Source organism: Cherax quadricarinatus, chromosome 49, assembly GCF_038502225.1.
Source record: "Cherax quadricarinatus isolate ZL_2023a chromosome 49, ASM3850222v1, whole genome shotgun sequence".
Taxonomy (NCBI): Eukaryota; Metazoa; Arthropoda; class Malacostraca; order Decapoda; family Parastacidae; genus Cherax; species Cherax quadricarinatus.
Genome location: NC_091340.1, coordinates 21,400,986 through 21,423,485, shown reverse-complemented (window position 1 = coordinate 21,423,485; position 22,500 = coordinate 21,400,986). Strand labels below are relative to the sequence as shown.

The 22,500-nt window shown below is 40.9% G+C and overlaps 1 protein-coding gene across 1 annotated transcript in view; it reads right to left on the bottom strand.

The window, feature by feature from the left end:
* Arms (Ankyrin repeat-rich membrane spanning) overlaps nt 1-22,500 on the bottom strand; it is a 707,292-nt gene that overhangs the window by 423,224 nt on the left and 261,568 nt on the right. The window contains exons 9-13 of the mRNA XM_070095086.1: nt 16,320-16,484; nt 10,047-10,254; nt 3,287-3,433; nt 324-472; nt 1-3 (exon numbers count right to left, since the gene is read on the bottom strand). The exon at nt 1-3 is cut by the window's left edge and continues 277 nt beyond it. Coding sequence (XP_069951187.1) covers nt 1-3; nt 324-472; nt 3,287-3,433; nt 10,047-10,254; nt 16,320-16,484 — 672 coding nt within the window. The remainder of the gene's footprint in view (nt 4-323; nt 473-3,286; nt 3,434-10,046; nt 10,255-16,319; nt 16,485-22,500) is intronic.

Below are 22,500 nucleotides of genomic sequence, written 5' to 3'. Positions count from 1 at the left end.
CCTCTGTGTGTGCCCAGGTGAAACAACATGCAACAAAGTTACTGAACTGATGAATAAGTAGCTCTAGGTATTTCAGCAGGTCATTAGACCATTTTCAGGAGCTTGAAGAAGCAACAAACAGAAAATTTAGAAAAAAATTGAAAAAAATTGCAACTTTTCACAAAATTGATGGACAAAAACCTCTAGGCATTTGAAACTGTCACCAATCTGTCTTCAGGTGCCTGGAAATTATTTATGTTATGAACAATAAGAAATTTATTGAAAAAAAATTTCAAACCAAAAACAAGGTTAAGACATTATTACATAATTACAATGCTACTTACGGGCCTTAGGCCTAAAGGCTCTGTAGAACCTGGTAGCAAACATGCCATACTCTCTCTCCACCATGTCGAAGAGTGACCCCAGCATTTGAACCACAGAGTTCTCCCCGGCTGCCGTGCTGCTCGGCTTGGCTCCTTCAGCGAACACGAACCTTTGGAAAACAATCACTTGTTATCGAACAATGGAATCAGAAAAGTGTCATCATGTCTTGGTCTAATACTGGCAAACAAGCATTAGCAAGATTTATCCCAGAATGACCCAAAAAAAGTCAAACACCGTGACTTATTTCCAATAAAAAATCATAATACAGCAGCTGGAACAACTCGCAAAAAGCCACAATAAAATTTGTCATACGTACATATTTGTCATATGTACATGTTTATAGAGGGGCCACAGATATATCAGATCACTTTCTAGTTGTAGCTACACTGAGAGTAAAAGGTAGATGGGATACAAGGAGAATAGAAGCAACAGGGAAGAGAGAGGTGAAGGTTTATAAACTAAAAGAGGAGGCAGTTAGGGTAAGATATAAACAGCTATTGGAGGATAGATGGGCTAATGAGAGCATAGGCAATGGGGTCGAAGAGGTATGGGGTAGGTTTAAAAATGTAGTGTTAGAGTGTTCAGCAGAAGTTTGTGGTTACAGGAAAGTGGGTGCGGGAGGGAAGAGGAGCGATTGGTGGAATGATGATGTGAAGAGATTAGTAAGGGAGAAAAAGTTAGCATATGAGAAGTTTTTACAAAGTAGAAGTGATGCAAGGAGGGAAGAGTATATGGAGAAAAAGAGAGAGGTTAAGAGAGTGGTGAAGCAATGTAAAAAGAGAGCAAATGAGAGAGTGGGTGAGATGTTATCAACAAATTTTGTTGAAAATAAGAAAAAGTTTTGGAGTGAGATTAATAAGTTAAGAAAGCCTAGAGAACAAATGGATTTGTCAGTTAAAAATAGGAGAGGAGAGTTATTAAATGGAGAGTTAGAGGTATTGGGAAGATGGAGGGAATATTTTGAGGAATTGTTAAATGTTGATGAAGATAGGGAAGCTGTGATTTCGTGTATAGGGCAAGGAGGAACAACATCTTGTAGGAGTGAGGAAGAGCCAGTTGTGAGTGTGGGGGAAGTTCGTGAGGCAGTAGGTAAAATGAAAGGGGGTAAGGCAGCCGGGATTGATGAGATAAAGATAGAAATGTTAAAAGCAGGTGGGGATATAGTTTTGGAGTGGTTGGTGCAATTATTTAATAAATGTATGGAAGAGGGTAAGGTACCTAGGGATTGGCAGAGAGCATGCATAGTTCCTTTGTATAAAGGCAAAGGGGATAAAAGAGAGTGCAAAAATTATAGGGGGATAAGTCTGTTGAGTATACCTGGCAAAGTGTATGGTAGAGTTATTATTGAAAGAATTAAGAGTAAGACGGAGAATAGGATAGCAGATGAACAAGGAGGCTTTAGGAAAGGTAGGAGGTGTGTGGACCAGGTGTTTACAGTGAAACATATAAGTGAACAGTATTTAGATAAGGCTAAAGAGGTCTTTGTGGCATTTATGGATTTGGAAAAGGCATATGACAGGGTGGATAGGGGGGCAATGTGGCAGATGTTGCAGGTGTATGGTGTAGGAGGTAGGTTACTGAAAGCAGTGAAGGGTTTTTACGAGGATAGTGAGGCTCAAGTTAGAGTATGTAGGAAAGAGGGAAATTATTTCCCAGTAAAAGTATGCCTTAGACAAGGATGTGTGATGTCACCGTGGTTGTTTAATATATTTATAGATGGGGTTGTAAGAGAAGTAAATGAGAGGGTCTTGGCAAGAGGCGTGGAGTTAAAAGATAAAGAATCACACACAAAGTGGGAGTTGTCACAGTTGCTCTTTGCTGATGACACTGTGCTCTTGGGAGATTCTGAAGAGAAGTTGCAGAGATTGGTGGATGAATTTGGTAGGGTGTGCAAAAGAAGAAAATTGAAAGTGAATACAGGAAAGAGTAAGGTTATGAGGATAACAAAAAGATTAGGTGATGAAAGACTGGATATCAGATTGGAGGGAGAGAGTATGGAGGAGGTGAATGTATTCAGATATTTGGGAGTGGACGTGTCAGCGGATGGGTCTATGAAAGATGAGGTGAATCATAGAATTGATGAGGGAAAAAGAGTGAGTGGTGCACTTAGGAGTCTGTGGAGACAAAGAACTTTGTCCTTGGAGGCAAAGAGGGGAATGTATGAGAGTATAGTTTTACCAACGCTCTTATATGGGTGTGAAGCATGGGTGATGAATGTTTCAGCGAGAAGGCTGGAGGCAGTGGAGATGTCATGTCTGAGGGCAATGTGTGGTGTGAATATAATGCAGAGAATTCGCAGTTTGGAAGTTAGGAGGAGGTGCGGGATTACCAAAACTGTTGTCCAGAGGGCTGAGGAAGGGTTGTTGAGGTGGTTCGGACATGTGGAGAGAATGGAGCGAAACAGAATAACTTCAAGAGTGTATCAGTCTGTAGTGGAAGGAAGGCGGGGTAGGGGTCGGCCTAGGAAAGGTTGGAGAGAGGGGGTAAAGGAGGTTTTGTGTGCGAGGGGCTTGGACTTCCAGCAGGCATGCGTGAGCGTGTTTGATAGGAGTGAATGGAGACGAATGGTTTTTAATACTTGACGTGCTGTTGGAGTGTGAGCAAAGTAACATTTATGAAGGGGTTCAGGGAAACCGGCAGGCCGGACTTGAGTCCTGGAGATGGGAAGTACAGTGCCTGCACTCTGAAGGAGGGGTGTTAATGTTGCAGTTTAAAAATTGTAGTGTAAAGCACCCTTCTGGCAAGACAGTGATGGAGTGAATGATGGTGAAAGTTTCTCTTTTTCGGGCCACCCTGCCTTGGTGGGAATCGGCCAGTGTGATAATAATAAATAAAAAATTAGTGTTCACTGTCAGAGAGTTCACAAACACAAGCTTTGCCAGTTTTTCAAGAGTGACTTGCACTGTGGGTGATGGGTACTCACTTGAGGGGTCGTGCCTGCACTCCGTCCTTCCACTCCTTCCACTGAGCTCCCGGCGGAGAGCAGAAGATCACTTGCAACACCAACTTGAACGCCGACATCTGCTTTTCTAGTGCCACGCTCCATCTGTACCAGATCTGCCAGTCATACCTGAGTGAACATCACAATCAGGTTAGTAACACTTTAATTAGCTCGGAGTCTTGATAAGTACAGTCTCATATAAAGCTCCTCTATGAAGTATATAGAGGAGCTTTATAAAGCTCCTTTACAAAGTATATAGAGGAGTTTTATAAAGCTCCTCTACGAAGTATACAGAGGAGCTTTATAAGACCTGACTATACAGAGGAGCTTTATAAGACCTGACTCTATATAGGAGCTTCATAAGACCTATCTCTATATAGAGAAGCTTTATAAGAGAGCTGACTATTTAAATAGAAGAACTTTATAATAGAACTGACTGTATATAGAGGAGCATTATAACAGAACTGACTGTATAGGGAGGAGATTTATAAGAGAGCTGACTATACAGATGTACTTTATAAAAAATGGCAATAAAAAGGTACTTTAACACTTTCAGGGTCCGTCCCGTAGATCTACGGCTTCACATTGAGTGTCCAAACCGTAGATCTATGCCAAAATTCTAGCACCGTCAAATTTAGCGCGAAAACGCTCATAGGCCTACATGTGAGAGAACGGGTCTGCGTGGTGGGTGTGCGCCATAAACAAAAAATCTAGGCGCCCGCATAGCATTGTGGGAACGCCGGCTCAGTTACCCTTGTTCACCATGCCTCGTCGCAAGTCAGCTCTCACTCCCCGGAAAATTGGGACTCTCCTCTTCCTATCTGATAGTTCTGACACTGACGGAAGTGGAAATGAAGACGAATTCTATGGCTTTGATCAGTTAGTGACCGAAAAGAATGACCAGGATATCGATAATAGTGCAGAAAACCCTGACGATCCTCAACCTTCTACCTCTGGTGTGGGCACTCGTGACTCACGGTCAGTTGTTCCTCATCGCAAGAGAAAACTAATATTTTCGCGTGGCCAGGCCTCTGACTTCAGTAATGATGATGATAGTGACGTGGACTGTGATTTTATTGCGCTCGACGATCATTCGAGTAGTGATAGTGAGGAATCATATTCACCAGTGAAGCGTCGGTATGTTCGCCGCCGCATGCGCTCGGGTAGTGTACCCTATGCTGTGCCCAGGGGAAGGAGTACATCCCAGAGTACATCCCGTGGCCCAACACCAGTTTTAGGTAGTGATAGTGAGGATGATGTGGCTACACTTGGCATGGATAGACCACAGGCATCAGTGGATGGTGTTAGTGGTGATGGTAGTGGCACCGCCATGCGCGACTCACCAGGCCACGCTGGGACCCACGCTGCTGACTCGTCAGTTTAAGGACAAAGCGGAGCGCCAGCCACCAGCCCACCACAACCACCCGCACAACCAGCCTATGATGTCCAGTATCCACCAGCAAACCGTATGTGGGATTGGCAGCAAAATCCCAATTTTGTTCCCAAGCCTCACCACTTTGATGACTCTCAAAGTGGAATTCTACCTACTTGTCCCCTTGGAACCACGGCCAATGAACTGGAAATCTTTGAATTATTCTTTGACCAGCCATTGATGGAAATTATTGTCAGGGAAAGTAATAAGTATTTTGAGTACACCATGGCAAATATGATCTTATCACCACAGTCAAGACTACACAGGTGGAAAGAGACGACTGTTGCAGAAATGTATTTGCTTTTTGCAACAATAATGCTTATGCCTCACGTCTATAAGCATAATATAAAAGCATACTGGTCCACAGATCGGCTAATTTCTACCCCGGTCTTCAGTGAAATCATACCAGTGAACAGGTTTATCTTACTCTTACGTATGTTGCACTTCTCTGACAAAACCAGGCCTGACAGAAGTAACAGGTTATACAAGATTAGAAATGTTTTCATGTATCTCAAACAAAAGTTCAGCATATACTTTTATCCATTCAAGAATCTTGTAATTGACGAGTCTTTGATTTTGTTCAAAGAATGACTGTCATTCAAGCAGTATATACCGAGCAAGAGGAAACGCTTTGGTATAAAACTGTTTGTACTCTGTGATTGTGACAGTGGCCTGGTGTTGGATAATGTTGTATACACGGGTAGTAAAACATTGAAAGATACCAAGATGTTATTGGGTATCTCAGGTGACGTAGTGAGAAACATGATGGCACCTTATCTTGGTAAGGGGCATACATTATATACCGATAACTGGTACACAAGCCCATTACTCAGTGATTTCATGCAAGTGAACAAGACAGATGTGTGTGGCACAGTGCGTTCTAATCGTAAACATATGCCCAGGCTCAACGCAGGTGCTCGTGGTGATGACGTGCAGGTGTTTACTGCCAATGACATCATGGCATTACGGTGGCATGACAAACGAGATGTCACATTGTTGACAACCATTCACCGTAATGAAATGCAAGACAGTGGCAAAGTTGATCGAGTGACTAATGAACATATTCGAAAACCAGTGACAGTGATTGATTATACACAAAACATGCGCTTGGTTGACAAATGTGACATGCAGATTGGTTTTGTTGACTGTGTTCCTAAGAGTTACAAGTGGTACATGAAACTTTTCTTCCATCTCATGGACATTTCAATGCTCAATGCATATAATATGTACCAAATAAAGACTGGCAACAGACCACCGTATGGGGAATTTTGTTTGTCTGTTGTCAGACAACTCATAATGAAGTACCAGGTAAGAACACCTGCTATACAACACGGTCCTTGAATTCCTCAGGATATACCCAAGCGTTTGAGGAGGGAAGGTGATCATTTCATAATACAATTTCCTTCAACTCAGAAGAAATTTGCTCAGAAGAGATGCATCGTCTGTGCACAAACAAAACGACGGCAACAAAGACGCAAAGACACTCGGTTTATGTGTGAGGAATGTAAGGTGCCTCTGTGCATGGTGCCTTGTTTCAAGGAGTTCCACAAGCTCCAGCAGTTCTAAAAACATGTCCAGTGATTGTAAATATGTAAATATATGATAGAACATTAGTACAGTGGACCCCCGGTTAACAATATTTTTTCACTCCATAAGTGTGTTCAGGTGCCAGTACTGACCGAATTTGTTCCCATAAGGAATATTGTGAAGTAGATTAGTCCATTTCAGACCCCCAAACATACACGTACAAACGCACTTACATAAATACACTTACATAATTGGTCGCATTCGGAGGAAATCGTTATGCGGGGGTCCACTGTATTATACAAGATTTGTGGATGTTTATTCTAATAAACAACAGTGGTAAACAATATTATGATAATAACTTTAGTGCGGTTATTGTGTTCAATACAGTGAGTTTATATATATACATTATATACAGTATTGGTCTCTCAGGCCCCAAATGTTAGTAGGAATAGAAAAAACTGGAAAAGAAAAGAAAAAACAATAAAAACCGCAAAATAATATAATACGCGTATGTGGAATTCGTCGATGTTGCCGCCACCACATCATTTTTGACAAACTTCCCGCCACTGTATCTCGGTAAGTACTGATCAGAATTTTTTTTTTTGTCTTATTACCTTCACAAAAATATGCTCTTTAATTCTGTAAGAAAAAATAATTTTTTATTTTTCAAAATTTCTTGGACACTGGAGCACCACTTCAGATTTTGGCCTTGAACCCTGAAGGGGTTAACCCTTCCAGGGTCCAAGGCCAAAATCGGAAGGGGTGCCCCAGTGTCCAAGAAATTTTGAAAAAAAAAAAAAAAAAAAAAAAAATATTACAGAATTAAAGATAATATTTTTGTGAAGGTAATAAAACAAAAAAAAAATTTGATCAGTACTTACTGAGATACAGTGGTGGGAAGTTGACCCAAAATGACCGCATTTTTTTATTTTATGTTTTTTATACTTTCTTCTTTTCTTTTCTATTTTTTTTTCTTTTTCTAATAACATTTGTGGCCTGTGTGACCAATATAATGTATATTGCATAAGTGTACACTCATTGTATTCAATACAATAACTGCACTAATTTGTTTATCATTATATTGCTTACAAAACTTGTTTACAAGTTTATTGTAAACAAAATGATGAAAATATTAGGGCGGTTGTTGTGTTGAATACAACGGTACCATATAGTACCATATGGTACAATAGTGCCATAGGGTGCAATGGTACCATATAGTACAATTGTACATATGATACAATGGTACCAAATGGTGCAATATGGTACAATGGCACATGATACAATGGTACCATATGGTAGAATATGGTACAATGGTACCATATGATACAATGGTACCATATGGTGCAATGGTACCATATGGTACATTGTACCATACAGTACAATGATACCATATGGTTCATTGTACCATATGGTACTATATGGTACTGTTGTATTCAACATAATAAACACACTAATATTTTCATCATTATTTTGTTTACAATAATTGTTTACAACAAAATTATGCAAAAAATTTTGTATATTATTAATGTTCTATTATATATTTACAAATGTACAGGAACTCGACATGTTCCTTGAGGTGGATGACAAAGCGCTTTGTCTGGAAAACTGCGGAGTCATAGCTAGCTTGTGTCGCCAATCACTCAGTCTTGGCTGGTGTCTCATACCACCAACACCTATTGACCATATGGTACACGGTATCATATGTTACAGGGTACCATATGGTACATTGTACTATATGGTATAGGGTACCATGCAGTACAGGATAACATATGGTGCAGGGTACCATATGGTGCAGGGTACCATTTGATACAGGGTACCATATGGTACAGGGTACCATATGGCACACTGTACCATATGGCACAGGGTACCATACAGTACAGGGCACCATACGGTACAGATACAGGGATCCCTATGGAAATAAGTCACCCTGACTTTTTTGGGTTATCCTAGGATTTTATACATATGCTGCTGTGTATGATAATCTATGTAACTATTTCTGTACACCTGAATAAACTTACTCAAGCACATGTGGCATCATAAGTAAGTTTATTTAGGTATACCTAAATAAAGTTACATAGAATATCATACTTAGCAGCATATGTACATATACATATGATAGTACATATTACTGCATACTAACAGCACCTTTCAAGGCAGGGGAAATTGCTGACCTACAAAATGTACAGAGAACCTTCACAGCGCGCATAACGGAGATAAAACACCTCAATTACTGGGAGCACTTGAGGTTCCTGAACCTGTATTCCCTGGAACGCAGGTGGGAGAGATACATGATTATATACACCTGGAAAATCCTAGAGGGACTAGTACCGAACTTGCACACGAAAATCACTCGCAACGAAAGCAAAAGACTTGGCAGACGATGCAACATCCCCCCAATGAAAACCAGGGGTGTCACTAGCACGTTAAGAGACAATACAATAAGTGTCAGGGGCCTGAGACTGTTCAACTGCCTCCCAGCATACATAAGGGGGATTACCAATAGACCCCTGGCAGTCTTCAAGGTGGCACTGGACAAGCACCTAAAGTCGGTACTTGACCAGCCGGGCTGTGGCTCGTACATTGGATTGCGTGCAGCCAACAGTAACAGCCTGGTTGATCAGGCTCTGATCCACCAGGAGGCCTGGTCACAGACCAGGCTGCTGGGGCGTTGACCCCCGGAACTCTCTCCAGGTAAACTCCAGGTAATATGTTTGGAGAACCTAGGATAACCCAAAAAAGTCAGACAGACTTATTTCCATTAGGGTCCCTGTACCCTGTACCATATGACATGGTACCATTGTACCATATGGCACAATGGTACCATATGGTTCAAAACCATAGAATTCCTCTTCAGCTCCACTTTCATCAGTCTTAGAACTGCAAGTTGTGAAGAGGAGAGTCAGAATTCACCCAGAGAGTGAGTGGGGAGTGAGCTTCCTTGCCGCCAGGCATGATGACCAAAGCTACTTTGCCGGCGTTCCCACAATGCCATGCAGGCATCCAGATTTTTTCTATAGTGTGCACACTGACCACCCAGACCCATTCTCTGATGTAGGCCTACCAGTCTTCTTGCGCTAAATTTGATGCCGCTAGAATTTTGGCGTAGATCTATGGTTTGGACCCTGAACGTAAAGCCATAGATCTACGGGACGGACCCCTGAAAGGGTTAAAAGAAAGCTGACTATATATACTAGTACCATCCAACTTACGACCGAGCTTGGTTCCAACCAACCAGTTGTACATCAAAATGGATGCAAGTCAAACCTTGGAAAATTGCCAACATACTGGGTAGGGCATAATGTCAAACCTTTGCTATATAAAGTACCTACATAGTATCGTATGTTACTTTTTATTAAATATTTTACTACTGTATATCAACATCACAGTTATTGTAATGATTTTATTTTATTGTTTTGTTTTTGTATCTCACTTTTTACTTTGTATTTTATACTGTAAAGTTTAGGAGAAACACTGTGTCCAGGTACATATATACAATACAGTACAGTTAATACAGTATGATGATGCTGATAGGGCAGGGTAACTCTAAGTGATGCTGCCTGAGTGATGTGAGAGCTCTCCCAAGATGGCAAGTTGCCGTGAGTAGCGATCAACTGTCATACAGCAGTATGCATCAGCCTGCCCAGCCCTGCTGCCAGACGTACAATCATAAATACGATTGCTCGTATGTTGAGCAAGTCATAAGTCAGATGGTACTAGAATAGATAAGCTTTATAAGTGAACTGACTATATACAGAGCCTTATAGAGCAGTACAGAGTACATACCGTCTAGAGCCATGCCAGATAGCGACTAAGAAGAGGGTCGCCACCAGGAACACACCGCCGCCCGTCGCCAACCCAACCACCCAACTGAAGGTCGGCACGGCCGAGATGAGGCCAACCAGGAGTGCCAGGTGCACCACCAGGAGCACCACCAGCGGTGAAAACTGAAACAGTGGTTCTACCCACTGACGTGCGAAGCTACCCATCTCCTCTGTGACAGAAACAACAACAATTACTGATGCTCTTTGCTTTACCACACTTCAACTTACAATATTTCAACTTTACAATGGTGCAATAGCAATGCATATTCAGTACTGTACAGTAATGTACTTTTACTGATAGGATAAACCTGTATTCATTTACATATTTACTTTTCAATACTGGTACAGCCTCTCCTCACTTAATGATGGGGTTCCTTTCCTAAGAGTATGGCGGAAAGCGAATTGGTCATTAAGCGAGGAGCATACAATACTGGTTGTGGGTTTGTGTCAGCCATCTTCAGATATATTTTTAATGTCACCTTTGCACTATTTATGACATTTTTAGTATATTTTTAAATGTTTATCCAGTAGTGCACTGTATACTTTAATAAACAGAATAGAGGAAATCAGCTCTAATATACAATGCCTAGGTTTGCATACTGGCTGTAGTGCTGGTCCTAAGTCTGAGTGGTCAGTAAATGACCACTCAGACTAAGTGAGAAGAGGCTGTATTCAGTCAGTAACAGTAATTATTAGTTCATTTATTTATGGAGTGACAGAAGTTATTTATTTACTTATTTATCATTTCTCCATGAGGAAGTGGAACAGAATTCTTCCTCCATAAGCCATGCATGTTGTAAGAGGTGACTAAAATGCTGGAAGCAAAGAGCTAGTAACCCCTTCTTCTGTACACATTACTAAATTTAAAGAGAAACTTTTGTTTTTCTTTTTAGGTCACTCTACCTTGGTGGGATATGGCTCGTCTGTTGAAAAAAAATATTATTTACATCATATTACATTCATATTCAAGTTATGATATTTTCAACTTATGATGGGGTCATCAAAACGTAACTCCGTCCTAAGTTGAGGAGCATCTATAATAATTATAATAATAATAATAATAATTAGTTTGAATAAAGGAATGACTTCCTCAATTATAACCCAGAAAGACCAGAAGTGACCACACCATAAAAGGCAGATGTGGGACACACAGGTCTGCTTGTTGGCCAAGAATCGCCTGTTCCATCAATTCTGTTCTTCTGACAAGAAATTTGAGAAAATATGTGTACTGTCATCTTTTACCTCACTGGTTACTTAAGGATGATAATAAGTTCTCCTATTGTCAGAAACAATGTCAACAAATCTGTGAGCACTGACTGGGTTCTGGACTGGTCTGACTGATGTGAACTTATAAATTCACTTGTCTAATGCAAAGTTCAACTACTCGGGTCAAAAAAAACTGGTGTAATGGTAGACCACATGACTAGTCTTATGCTGGACCACATGACTGGTCTTAGGCTGGACCACATGACTTATCTCATGATGGACCACATGACTTGTCTTATGCTGGACCACATGAGTGGTCTTATGCTGGACCACATGACTGGTCTTATACTGGACCACATGACTGGTCTTATACTGGACATGATTGGTCTTATACTGGACAACATGACTGGTCACTAATGGACCACATGACCAGTCTTATACTGCACCACATGACTGGTCTTATGCTGCACCACATGACTGGTCTTATGCTGCACCACATGATTGGTATCATAACTGACGACATGACTGGTCTCAGATGGACCACATGACTGGTCTTATGCTGCACCACATGACTGGTCTCATGATGGACCACATGACTGGTCTCATGCTGCACCACATGACTGGTCTTATGCTGCACCACATGACTGGTCTCATGATGGACAACATGACTGGTCTTATGCTGCACCACATGACTGGTCTCATGATGGACCACATGACTGGTCTTATGCTGCACCACATGCCTGGTCTTATGCTGCACCATATGACTAGTCTTATGCTGCATCACATGACTGGTCTTATGCTGCACCACATGACTGGTCTTATGCTGCACCACATGACTGGTCTTATGCTGGAACAAATGACTGGTCTTATGCTGCACCACATGACTGGTCTTATGCTGCACCACATGACTGGTCTCATGCTGCAACACATGACTGGTCTTATGCTGCACCACATGACTGGTCTCATGCTGCAACACATGACTGGTCTTATGCTGCACCACATGACTGGTCTCATGCTGCAACACATGACTGGTCTTATGCACCACATGACCAGTTTTATGATGGACCACATAACTTACCCTTACCTTTAAAGAGTTTCGAGAGTTAATCTACTCTCTGAGCCCGGCCATGGGCCAGGCTCGTTGGTGCTTGCCTGGTCAACCAGGCTGTTGCTGCTGGAGGCTTGATCTGGCACTTTGTGAAGATACTTGTCCAGTTTCCTCTTGAAGGCTTCTACACTTGTCCCAGCAGTGTTTCTGATATCTTCTGGTAAGATGTCTGGGATCCTGGATGTTGATACAATGTTCCCTTATTGGGTTTATTTTACACTTCCTCCCATATCACTCACTCTGTTATGTTGTTATGGCAATGTGCAGATTTGGGACCAGGACCTTGAGTATTTTCCAGGTGAATACATGGTCAAGACTTGCAGGCGTTCCCAGTAGTTTAGGTGATTTACTGGCTCAATGTGAGCCACAAACGATCTCTGTATTTGTTCCAGCTCCGATATTTCTCCTGCTTTGAACGGGGCCGTCAGCACTGAGCAATATTCTAAGTGAGGGAGCACTAGCAGTTTGAAGAGTGTCACCATCGGCATTATTTCCCTTGTTTTGAAAGTTCTCAATAGCCACCCCATCATCTTCCTGGCTGTCGTAATCTTTGTCTTGTCATGACATAATTATTCCCAGGTCTTTAACATGTTCCTTACATTCTATTTGGTGACCCTCTTGAGTTTTGTATATAGTGTTCCATTTGAGCTCTTCAGTCTTTCCATACCTAAGCAGCTGGAACTTATCAACAATGAATGTCATGTTGTTCTCCACTGTCCACTGGAAAACCCTGTTTGTCTTCCTGTACTTTTTCAATGACCTCTTCCGTAGTGACTTTCATGCTTATTTTAGTGTCATCTGCAAATGATGATACAAAAGTGTGCCAGGTGTTTTTGTCTATGTCTGCTATGAGGATGAGAAACAGCAGAGGTGCCACTGAGGGCGCTGAGCTTTTGACCTCGCTGATGCTGGATCTTGCCCTGTTCACTACTACTTTTTGTGTTCTGTGTGTTAGGAAACCGAAAATCCATCTGCCTACCTTCCCCGTAATGCCCATGGCCTTCATTATATGCGCTATCACTCCATGACAGCATTTGTCAAACACCTTTGTAAAATCTGTGTAAATCACATCTGCTTTTTGGTCGTCTTCCAATGCCTCCGTAATTCTGTCATAATGGTTCAGCAGCTGTGACAGGCATGATCGTCCTGCATGACTGGTCTTATGCTGCACCATATGGCTGGTCCTATGCTGCACCACATGACTGGTCTTATGCTGCACCAGATGACTGGTCTCATGATGGACCACATGACTGGTCTCATGATGGACCACATGACTGGTCTCATGATGGACCACATGACTGGTCTCTGGTAGATCTGGTATAATCATGTTTGAATATGTTTTACAACTCACTGAACAAACTGCTAGCAACTGGTGGTTGAGAAATGTTGTAAACAGCAGCGCTGCTACTGCCGTTGCTACTTGAGACCCAAAGTAGTGCCAGAAGTAGCACAAGTAACAGTGACTGCTACTTGTAGCACCACTAGTTATACCACTAGTGATAACTAATAACAATAATGATAATACGTAATGCAGTAAAACCCCCGTATCCATAGATTCAGTTTCTACTGTTTCAGTTAACAGTGGTTTACCCTGGCCTGAAAATAACCCTAAACTTTCCTTAAAAATGGCCCCACAGCACAACATTAGTGATGGTGACAGTCCTTCACAGCCTAAGAGAAGTCACAAAGTGCTTCCCATCAGCAAAAAAATTTAGTGTGTGTAATTTATCAATTTAACTTGATCACAGATATTTATGTAAATGAAAAATGACTTATATATATAAGGTTCACTACTATAGTTAATATAGTATATAGCTAAGACAGTTACTGCCTAATTAATCTTAAGTTAGTCCCAAGTTTGCCTGAAATACTCTGCCAGTGTATCATGCCATTACTAAATTTACTAATTGTAATATTGTTATATGTTTTGTACTACTTCACTATTATCAATCTAATTAATGATAATCGCTTCAATTACCTAACTTTTACATCAATGTGCAATAATATACAGTGGTCCCTTGGTTTTCCTGAGTCTCGGTTTTTGTGAATTTTGGTTATTAGCAACTTTTTCGTCAAAATATAGCCTTGGTTTTCGTGATTTCCCTTGGATTTTGGCGGTCGTACAGAACGTGTCCCAGTGGTCCCATGCACACAAAGCCTCCCACAGATGCATTCAGAGTCAGTGTGGCATTGTTTCTCAGCGAGTGAACATTACCCTGCGAGATAATACAAAACATTTTGTAATAATGCATTTTTTTTGTGCTTGTTTACTATGTGTGACTGCTAAATAAGCCACCATGGGCCCAAAGAAAGCTGCTAGTGCCAGCTCTTTGATAAAGAAGGCGAGAAACACGATAGAATTCAAGAAAGAACACACCAGCCAGGGTACTTCCCCACACACCAGCCAGGGTACTTCCCCACACACCAGCCAGGGTACTTCCCCACACACCAGACTGGGTACTTCCCCACACACATCAGCCAGGATGCTTCCCCACACACCAGACTGGGTACTTCCCCACACACTAGCCAGGGTACTTCCCCACACCAGCCAGGGCATTTCCCCATACACCAGCCAGGGTACTTCCCCACACACCAACCAGGGTACTTCCCCACACCAGCCAGGGTACTTCCCCACACACCAGACAGGGTACTTCCCCACACCAGCCAGGGCACTTCCCCACACACCAGCCAGGGTACTTCCCTACATACCAGCCAGGGTACTTCCCCACATACCAGGCAAGGCACTTCCCCACACACCAGCCAGGGTACTTTCCCACACACACCTGACAACCCTATGCCTGTTGTGGAATCTATTGTAGCTTTGGGGAAGTCCATGGAGTTGGATGTGAGTGGCCAGGATGTGGAAGAGTTGGTGGATGACCACAGTGAAGAGCTAATCACTGAAAAGCTGCAGGACCTTCATCTGCAACAGCAACAGACCACAGCTGAGGAAATTGCTTCAGAGGAGAAGGAAGAGGGAGGGAAGAAAATGCCTTCTTCAGTGATTAAGGACATTTGTGCAAAGTGGAATGAGTTGCAAAGTTCTGTGGAGAAATGTCACCCTAAGAAAGCTGTTGCAGGCTGTGTCTGCAACATGTTCAATGACAATGCTTTGTCCCATTTTAGGCAAATCTTAAAGAGATACTAGAAACAGAGCTCTCTGGAACAATTTTCTGAGTGAGAGGGGGCCAGTGGCTCTCAAGCTGGTCCTAGTGCTACTAAAAAAACAAAGAGGAAGTAACTCCGGATAAGGACTCAGTACCTAAAGTCTTTATTGAAGGGGATTCCCCTTCCAAACAATAGTAACTTCTCCTCCCTCTCCCCTCCTCCCCATCTTCCATACACCAACAAGAGTCTTTAATAAAGGTAAGTGTGATGTTATTATTGTTTTATATTGATCTGCCATTCTTTTCTGTATGTAATTCTACATTTAATCTCTAAAAAAAATATTTTTTGTTAATACTTTTGGGTGTCTAGAATGGATTCACTGGATTTACATTATTTCTCATGTGGAAAATGGTTTTGGTTTTCGTGAATTTTGGTTTTCGGCAGACTCTGGAACGGATTAATCACAAAAACCATGGGTCCACCGTATATTAAAATGTACTGCTTCATAACCTGTGCCAACATAGAGTAAGAATCAGGATTAGTGTGCCCAAAATGCCTAGGCATGTTAGTGCCTTTCTTTGTAATTAATATTTTACAACATGTAAACTACGCATTGTAAGCTTTGAAAGTAAATAAACACATTTTCACTCACGGCTTCAGGTATCCATGGTAGGTCTTTCAACATGTCACCCATGGATACAGGGGGATTACTGTAACTACAATAATAACAATAAAAATAATAAGATGAAGGCAAAGATGATGATTAACATGAAGATGAAGAAGAATACGAAGAGAAAAAGGGAGAGTTGTTACCTTTCAGTTTTCTAATAAGGAAGGACTTGCCGGAGCCCCACTTGGCATAAAGACCAACAGAAATGGGCATGGAGAGTGAAGGTTCACTGAGGATGTCAGCCATGGAGGAAGAGTACAAGTCGTAGCCCAACATGTTCTCATTATCTTCGTTAGTGTTCAGACGACCTGGTGGCAGTGAAATACAGACAACTGAGTCAACCTCTATACCTGATCACCTGCCAGCAAAGTATACAAAAGATTTTGTACAGTAGTACTTCTAAAGTATAAGTACCAAGTATATTGGTTAAATTGACCTGATGGTACAAACACTCGTGTGTCTCACACAACAAACCTACCTTTAACTTTAATTTCACTCTGAAATTCAAGAACATTCATTTGTTTTATATCATCCTTTAAACTCCAGTGATTTTAAAACAATGAATAAATGCTCTAATTCACTTGATCTTAGATTACTTGAGATTTATATATACATAACTTGAAGCTAGAGATTAATAACTATGATAAAGTTAATTAAACTCTTCACTCTTAATACCATTCCTTAATTAATATAGTTCTGAAAAAATATTTAGTACTCACTCTCACTCAGTATGTATGTATGGACATATGTACATACATGCATACATATACATGTGTGTGTGTGTGGTGTGTGTGGTGTGTGTGGTGTGTGTGTGTGTGTGTGTGTGGTGTGTGTGTGTGTGTGTGTGTGTGTGTGTGTGTGTGTGTGTGTGTGTGTGTGTGTGTGTGTGTGTGTGTGTGTGTGTGTGTGTGTGTGTTTGCATGTGTGTGTGTTTGCATGTATGTGTTTGCATGTGTGTGTTTGCATGTGTGTTTGCATGTGTGTGTTTGCATGTGTGTTTTTGCATGTGTGTGTATGTGTGTGTTTGCGTGTGTCTGTAAGTGTGTTTGCATGTGTGCGTGTTGTGCCGAATAGGTAAAACTGGTCAATTAGCAAGAACTCATTTAAAATTAAGCCCTTTCTAAAATTTTCTCTTATACATTCAAAGATATATTTTTTCATTTATGTTACAGTAAAAATTAATAATTTTATACCAAAAGAACTTTAGAAAACTTACCTAACCTTATTATAACAAGCACAATTTAATTTAGGCTAATCCAACTAAATATACATGTATTTTGGATAAGTTTACAATAATTTAATAATAAACAAGCACAATAAAATATATTTTTTTCGTTAGGTTCAGAATGATTTTTGCAAAATTACTGCATAAATAAATTTCAGTTTGCCTTATTCGGAAAGAAGAGTGTTGCTATTTAAGCCAAAATCACAAGTTTTACCTATCTGGCACGACATATATACAGGTATCATCCAAGTTCGGTTCCAACCAACCGATCGTAAGTAAATGGACATAAGTCGAACCTTAATACTGAATATCAACATCACATTTTTGTAATGACTTTATTTTATTGTTTTATTTTGGTATTTCATTTTTTACTTTAATTTTTTTGCTGTTAATACTGTATTCTATACTGTAAGCTTTAGGATAAACACTGTGTACAACACAAACAGTTTATTTCCCAGAAATTTGGCATACACAACAGGTCGTAAGTCGAATGGTCGTATGTCGAGCAGGTCATAAGTCGAATGGTAAGTGTATATATACTATATATATATATATACAGTGATCCCTCGCTTTTCGTAGTTCTCGGCAATCATAGATTTCGGAAATCATAGGGGTATTTTCATATGAACATGGGCTCTCTTTTCATAGGTTGACTCGCGAGTAGTAGTTCGTCCAGGACGCATACCCACTGTGTGAGCCGGGGCGGCAGCCAGTCTGGCATTGTTTACCAGTGAGCGAAGGTCCCCTCACATGCTCCAGCGAAATATTTCATAATATTCCATTTATTTTAGTGCTTGCAAGTACTAAATAAGCTACCATGGCTCCAAAGAAAGCTCCTAGTGCCAAGCCTGTGGTAAAGAAGGTGAGAAATATGATTGAATTTAAGAAAAACATCATTGAACAATATGAAAGTGGTACAAGTGCGGCCGAACTGGCCAGGATGTATAAGAAACCCTACACAACCATATGTTCCACAGTGGCCAAGAAAAAGCAAATCAAGGATGCTGTTGTTGCAAAGGGGGTAACTATGCTGACAAAAATGAGATCACCAGTACTCGAAGAGGTTGAGAAGTTATTATTGGTGTGGAGAAATGAGAAACAATTAGCAGGAGATACTCTTATGACTTCAATTATTTGTGAAAAGGCTAGGCAGTTGCACAACGATCTGGTAAAGAAATTGCCTGAAAATAGTGGTGATGTGAGTGAATTTAAGGCCAGCAAAGGTTGGTTTGAGAGATTTAAGAACCGTACTGGCATACACAGTGTGGTAAGGCATGGTGAGGCTGCCAGTTCGGACCACAAGGCGGCTGAAAAATATGTGCATGAATTCCAGGAGTACGTAGAGGCTGAAGGACTGAAACCTGAACAAGTGTTCAATTGTGATGAAACAGGCCTCTTTTGGAAGAAAATGCCAAAGAGGACCTTCATTACACAGGAGGAAAAGGCAATGCCAGGACATAAGCCTATGAAAGACAGGCTGATGCTAATGTTCTGTGCTAATGCTAGTGGGGATTTCAAAGTGAAGCCATTACTAGTGTACCATTCTGAAAATCCCAGTGTTCAGGAAAAACAATGTTATGAAGAGTAAATTGTGTGTGTTTTGGAAGTCTAATAGCAAGGCATGGGTCACGAGGGAAATTTTCGTCGAGTGGTTCAATGAAGTGTTTGGCCCTAGTGTGAAGAATTACCTCCTGGAAAAGAAATTGGATCTCAAGTGCCTGCTAGTAATGGACAATGCACCTGCTCATCCTCCAAGCTTGGATGACCTAATTTTCGAGGAGTTTGGGTTCATTTATTTATTTATTTAGTAATTTGAGCATTCTTGCCCCTGGATACCACTCCTCTCCTCCAGCCTATGGACCAGCAGGTCATTGCAAACTTTAAAAAACTCTACACCAAAGCAATGTTTCACAGGTGCTTGATTGTGACCACAGACACTCACTTGACCCTAAGGGAATTTTGGAGAGAACACTTCAGCATCCTCCATTGCATAACCCTTATAGGTATGGCTTGGGACGGAGTGACTACTGGGACTTTGAACTCTGCCTGGAGAAAATTGTGACCAGATTGTGTCGACAAGTGGGATTTTGAAGGGTTTGGGACTGACCCTGATGAGCCTATGTCTTTTGTAAAATCAATTGTGGCACTGGGGAGTTCCATGGGGTTGGATGTGAGTTTAGAGGATGTGGAAGAATTGGTGGAAGACCACAACGAAGAGCTCACCACTGAGGAGCTGCAAGAGCTTCAGCAAGAACAGCAACAGATTGCAGCTCAGGATCTTGCTGCAGAGGAGGAGGAAGAGAGATGGAAGATGGTGCCTTCTTCAGAAATTAAAGAGATTTTTGCTATGTGGGGTAAGATGGAAAGCTTTATGGAGAAACATCACCCTGACAAGGTTGTTGCAAGCCATGTTGGCAACATGTACAGTGACAAAGTCTTGGCCCATTTTAGGGAAGTTTTAAAGAGACGACAGAAAGAGAGCTCTCTGGATAGTTATTTTGCGAGACAGGACTCCAGTGACCACCTTGAGAGTCACTCTCAAGGTGGTCCTAGTGGCATTAAGAAACAGAGAAGAGAAGCAACCCCAGAAAAGCAATTGGTACCTGAGGTGTTGCTGGAAGGGAATTCCCCTTCCAAACTATAAACAATCCAATCTCTCTCCTCCTCCAGTCTCCCATACACTAAGAAGAATCTCCAGTAAAGGTAAGTGTTATGCTGTTAATGTTTCATTCATCATTTCCCATTGTATTGTTTATGTACTACATGTATATTTCATGTAAAAAAATTTTTGTTTTAATACTTCTGTGCGTCAGGAACGGATTAATTGTATTTACATTATTTCTTATGGGGAAAATTGATTCGCAAATCGTAGATATCGTTTATAGTAGCAGCTCCAGGAACGGAATAACTATGAAAAACGAGGGACCACTGTATATGTATATGTATGTATGTATGTATGTATGTATATATATATATATATATATATATATATATATATATATATATATATATATATATATATATATATATATATGATGTATATATATATATATATACATACATACATACATACATACATACAGGTCTCCCTCAACATTCACATTTTCAGCTTTCGCGGGCTTCACACATTCGCGAATTCCCAACCGCCAAATTCCCAACTGCCAAATTCCCAGCCGCCAAATCATATTCAAGTTTCCCACCACCTGCGAGTCCCTACTACCCTCCCTCCTACCCCCGCAACTGGCAGCCAGCCCTCCCACCACTCAGTGTGGTGAGTGTTTTGTTTGTTCATTATTTGCTATTAAACTGCAGTATAAATAATGTAAACCCATTCATGACTGCATATTGGAATGGTTATTTGGACAGGTATTAGACGGTGACATGTGTTTACTCTTGAACACAGCAAAGAAACAAACATTTCTGCTACTGCTAATAATAACAATAGTAATAATAATAATAATAATAATAATAATAATAATAATAATAATAATAATAATAAATAAGATATAATTGAAAAAGGAAGTTGTACAAAAATACGAGGGAGTGGTTGACACATCGTCAGTGTGGCTTTGTTTATGCTGGAGTGAGCATTAGTCTCCCTGCTCTTCCAAACATTTCACAATAATTCATTGTGTTTGGTACTTGTAGACTGAGTGTAACTGGAGTGGTAGAGGCAGTGGTTGAGGCAGCTGTTGAGGCAGCTGTTGAGGCAGTGGGTGAGGCAGCGATTGAGGCAGCTGTTGAGGCAGCTGTTGAGGCAGCGATTGAGGCAGTGGTTGAGGCAGCTATTGAGGCAGTGGGTGAGGCAGCTGTTGAGGCAGCGATTGAGGCAGTGGGTGAGGCAGCTGTTGAGGCAGCTGTTGAGGCAGTGCATGAGGCAGTGCATGAGGCAGCTGTTGAGGCAGCGATTGAGGCAGCGATTGAGGCAGCTGTTGAAGAAGCGATTGAGGCAGCTGTTGAGGCAGTAATTGAGGCAGCTGTTGAGGCAGCAATTGAGGCAGCTGTTGAGGCAGCTATTGAGGCAACTGTTGAAGCAGCGACTGAGGCAGTGGGTGAGGCAGCTGGTGAGGAAGCGATTGAGGCAGTGGTATTTAATAACATACATGTTATTAATAATAATAATACATGTTATTAATATGTACTATTATTATTTATAACATATATGTTATTAAATACCACTGCCTCAACCGCTGAATTATTGTGAAATGTTTGGAAGGGCAGGGAGACTAATGCTCACTCCAGCATAAACAAAGTCACACTGACGATGTGTCAACCACTCCCTCGTATTTTTGTACAATTTCCTTCTTCAATTATATCGTATTATTATATTATTATTATTATTATTATTATTACTATTATTATTATTATTATTATTATTACTATTGTTATTATTAGCAGTAGCAGAAATGTTTGATTCTTTGCTGTGTTCAAGACTAAACACATGATGTCACCGTCCAATACCTGTCCGAATACCCATTCCAATATGCAGTCATGAATGGGTTTACTTTATTTATACTGTAGTTTAATAGCAAATAATGAACGAACAAAACACTCACCACACTGAGTGGTGGGAGGGCTGGCTGCCAGTTGCGGGGGTAGGAGGGAGGGTAGTAGGGACTCGCAGTGGTTGGGGAAGTGGTGGGGGCATTGGTGGAGGCAGTGGTGGAGGCAGTGGTGGAGTCTGTATATTTAATAACATACATGTTATTAAAGCATAACATGTATATATTTAGTACAATTTACGACGTTTTCATGTATTTTATGACTGTTCATGGTTCAACAAGTTAAGGAAGCAGTATTGTATTATATTTCCCTACAATATATTGGGGCACCAAACATTCACGGTTTTTCAACATTCGCGAGGCTCTTGATCCCCTAACCCTCGCGAATGTTGAGGGAGACCTGTGTGTGTATGTATATATATATATATATATATATATATATATATATATATATATATCTATCTATATATATATATATATATATATATATATATATATACACAGTGGACCCCCGCATAGCGACTTTAATCCGTGCAAGAGGGCTGATTGTTATGCGAAATGATCGGTATGCGAATGAATTTTCCCCATAAGAAATAA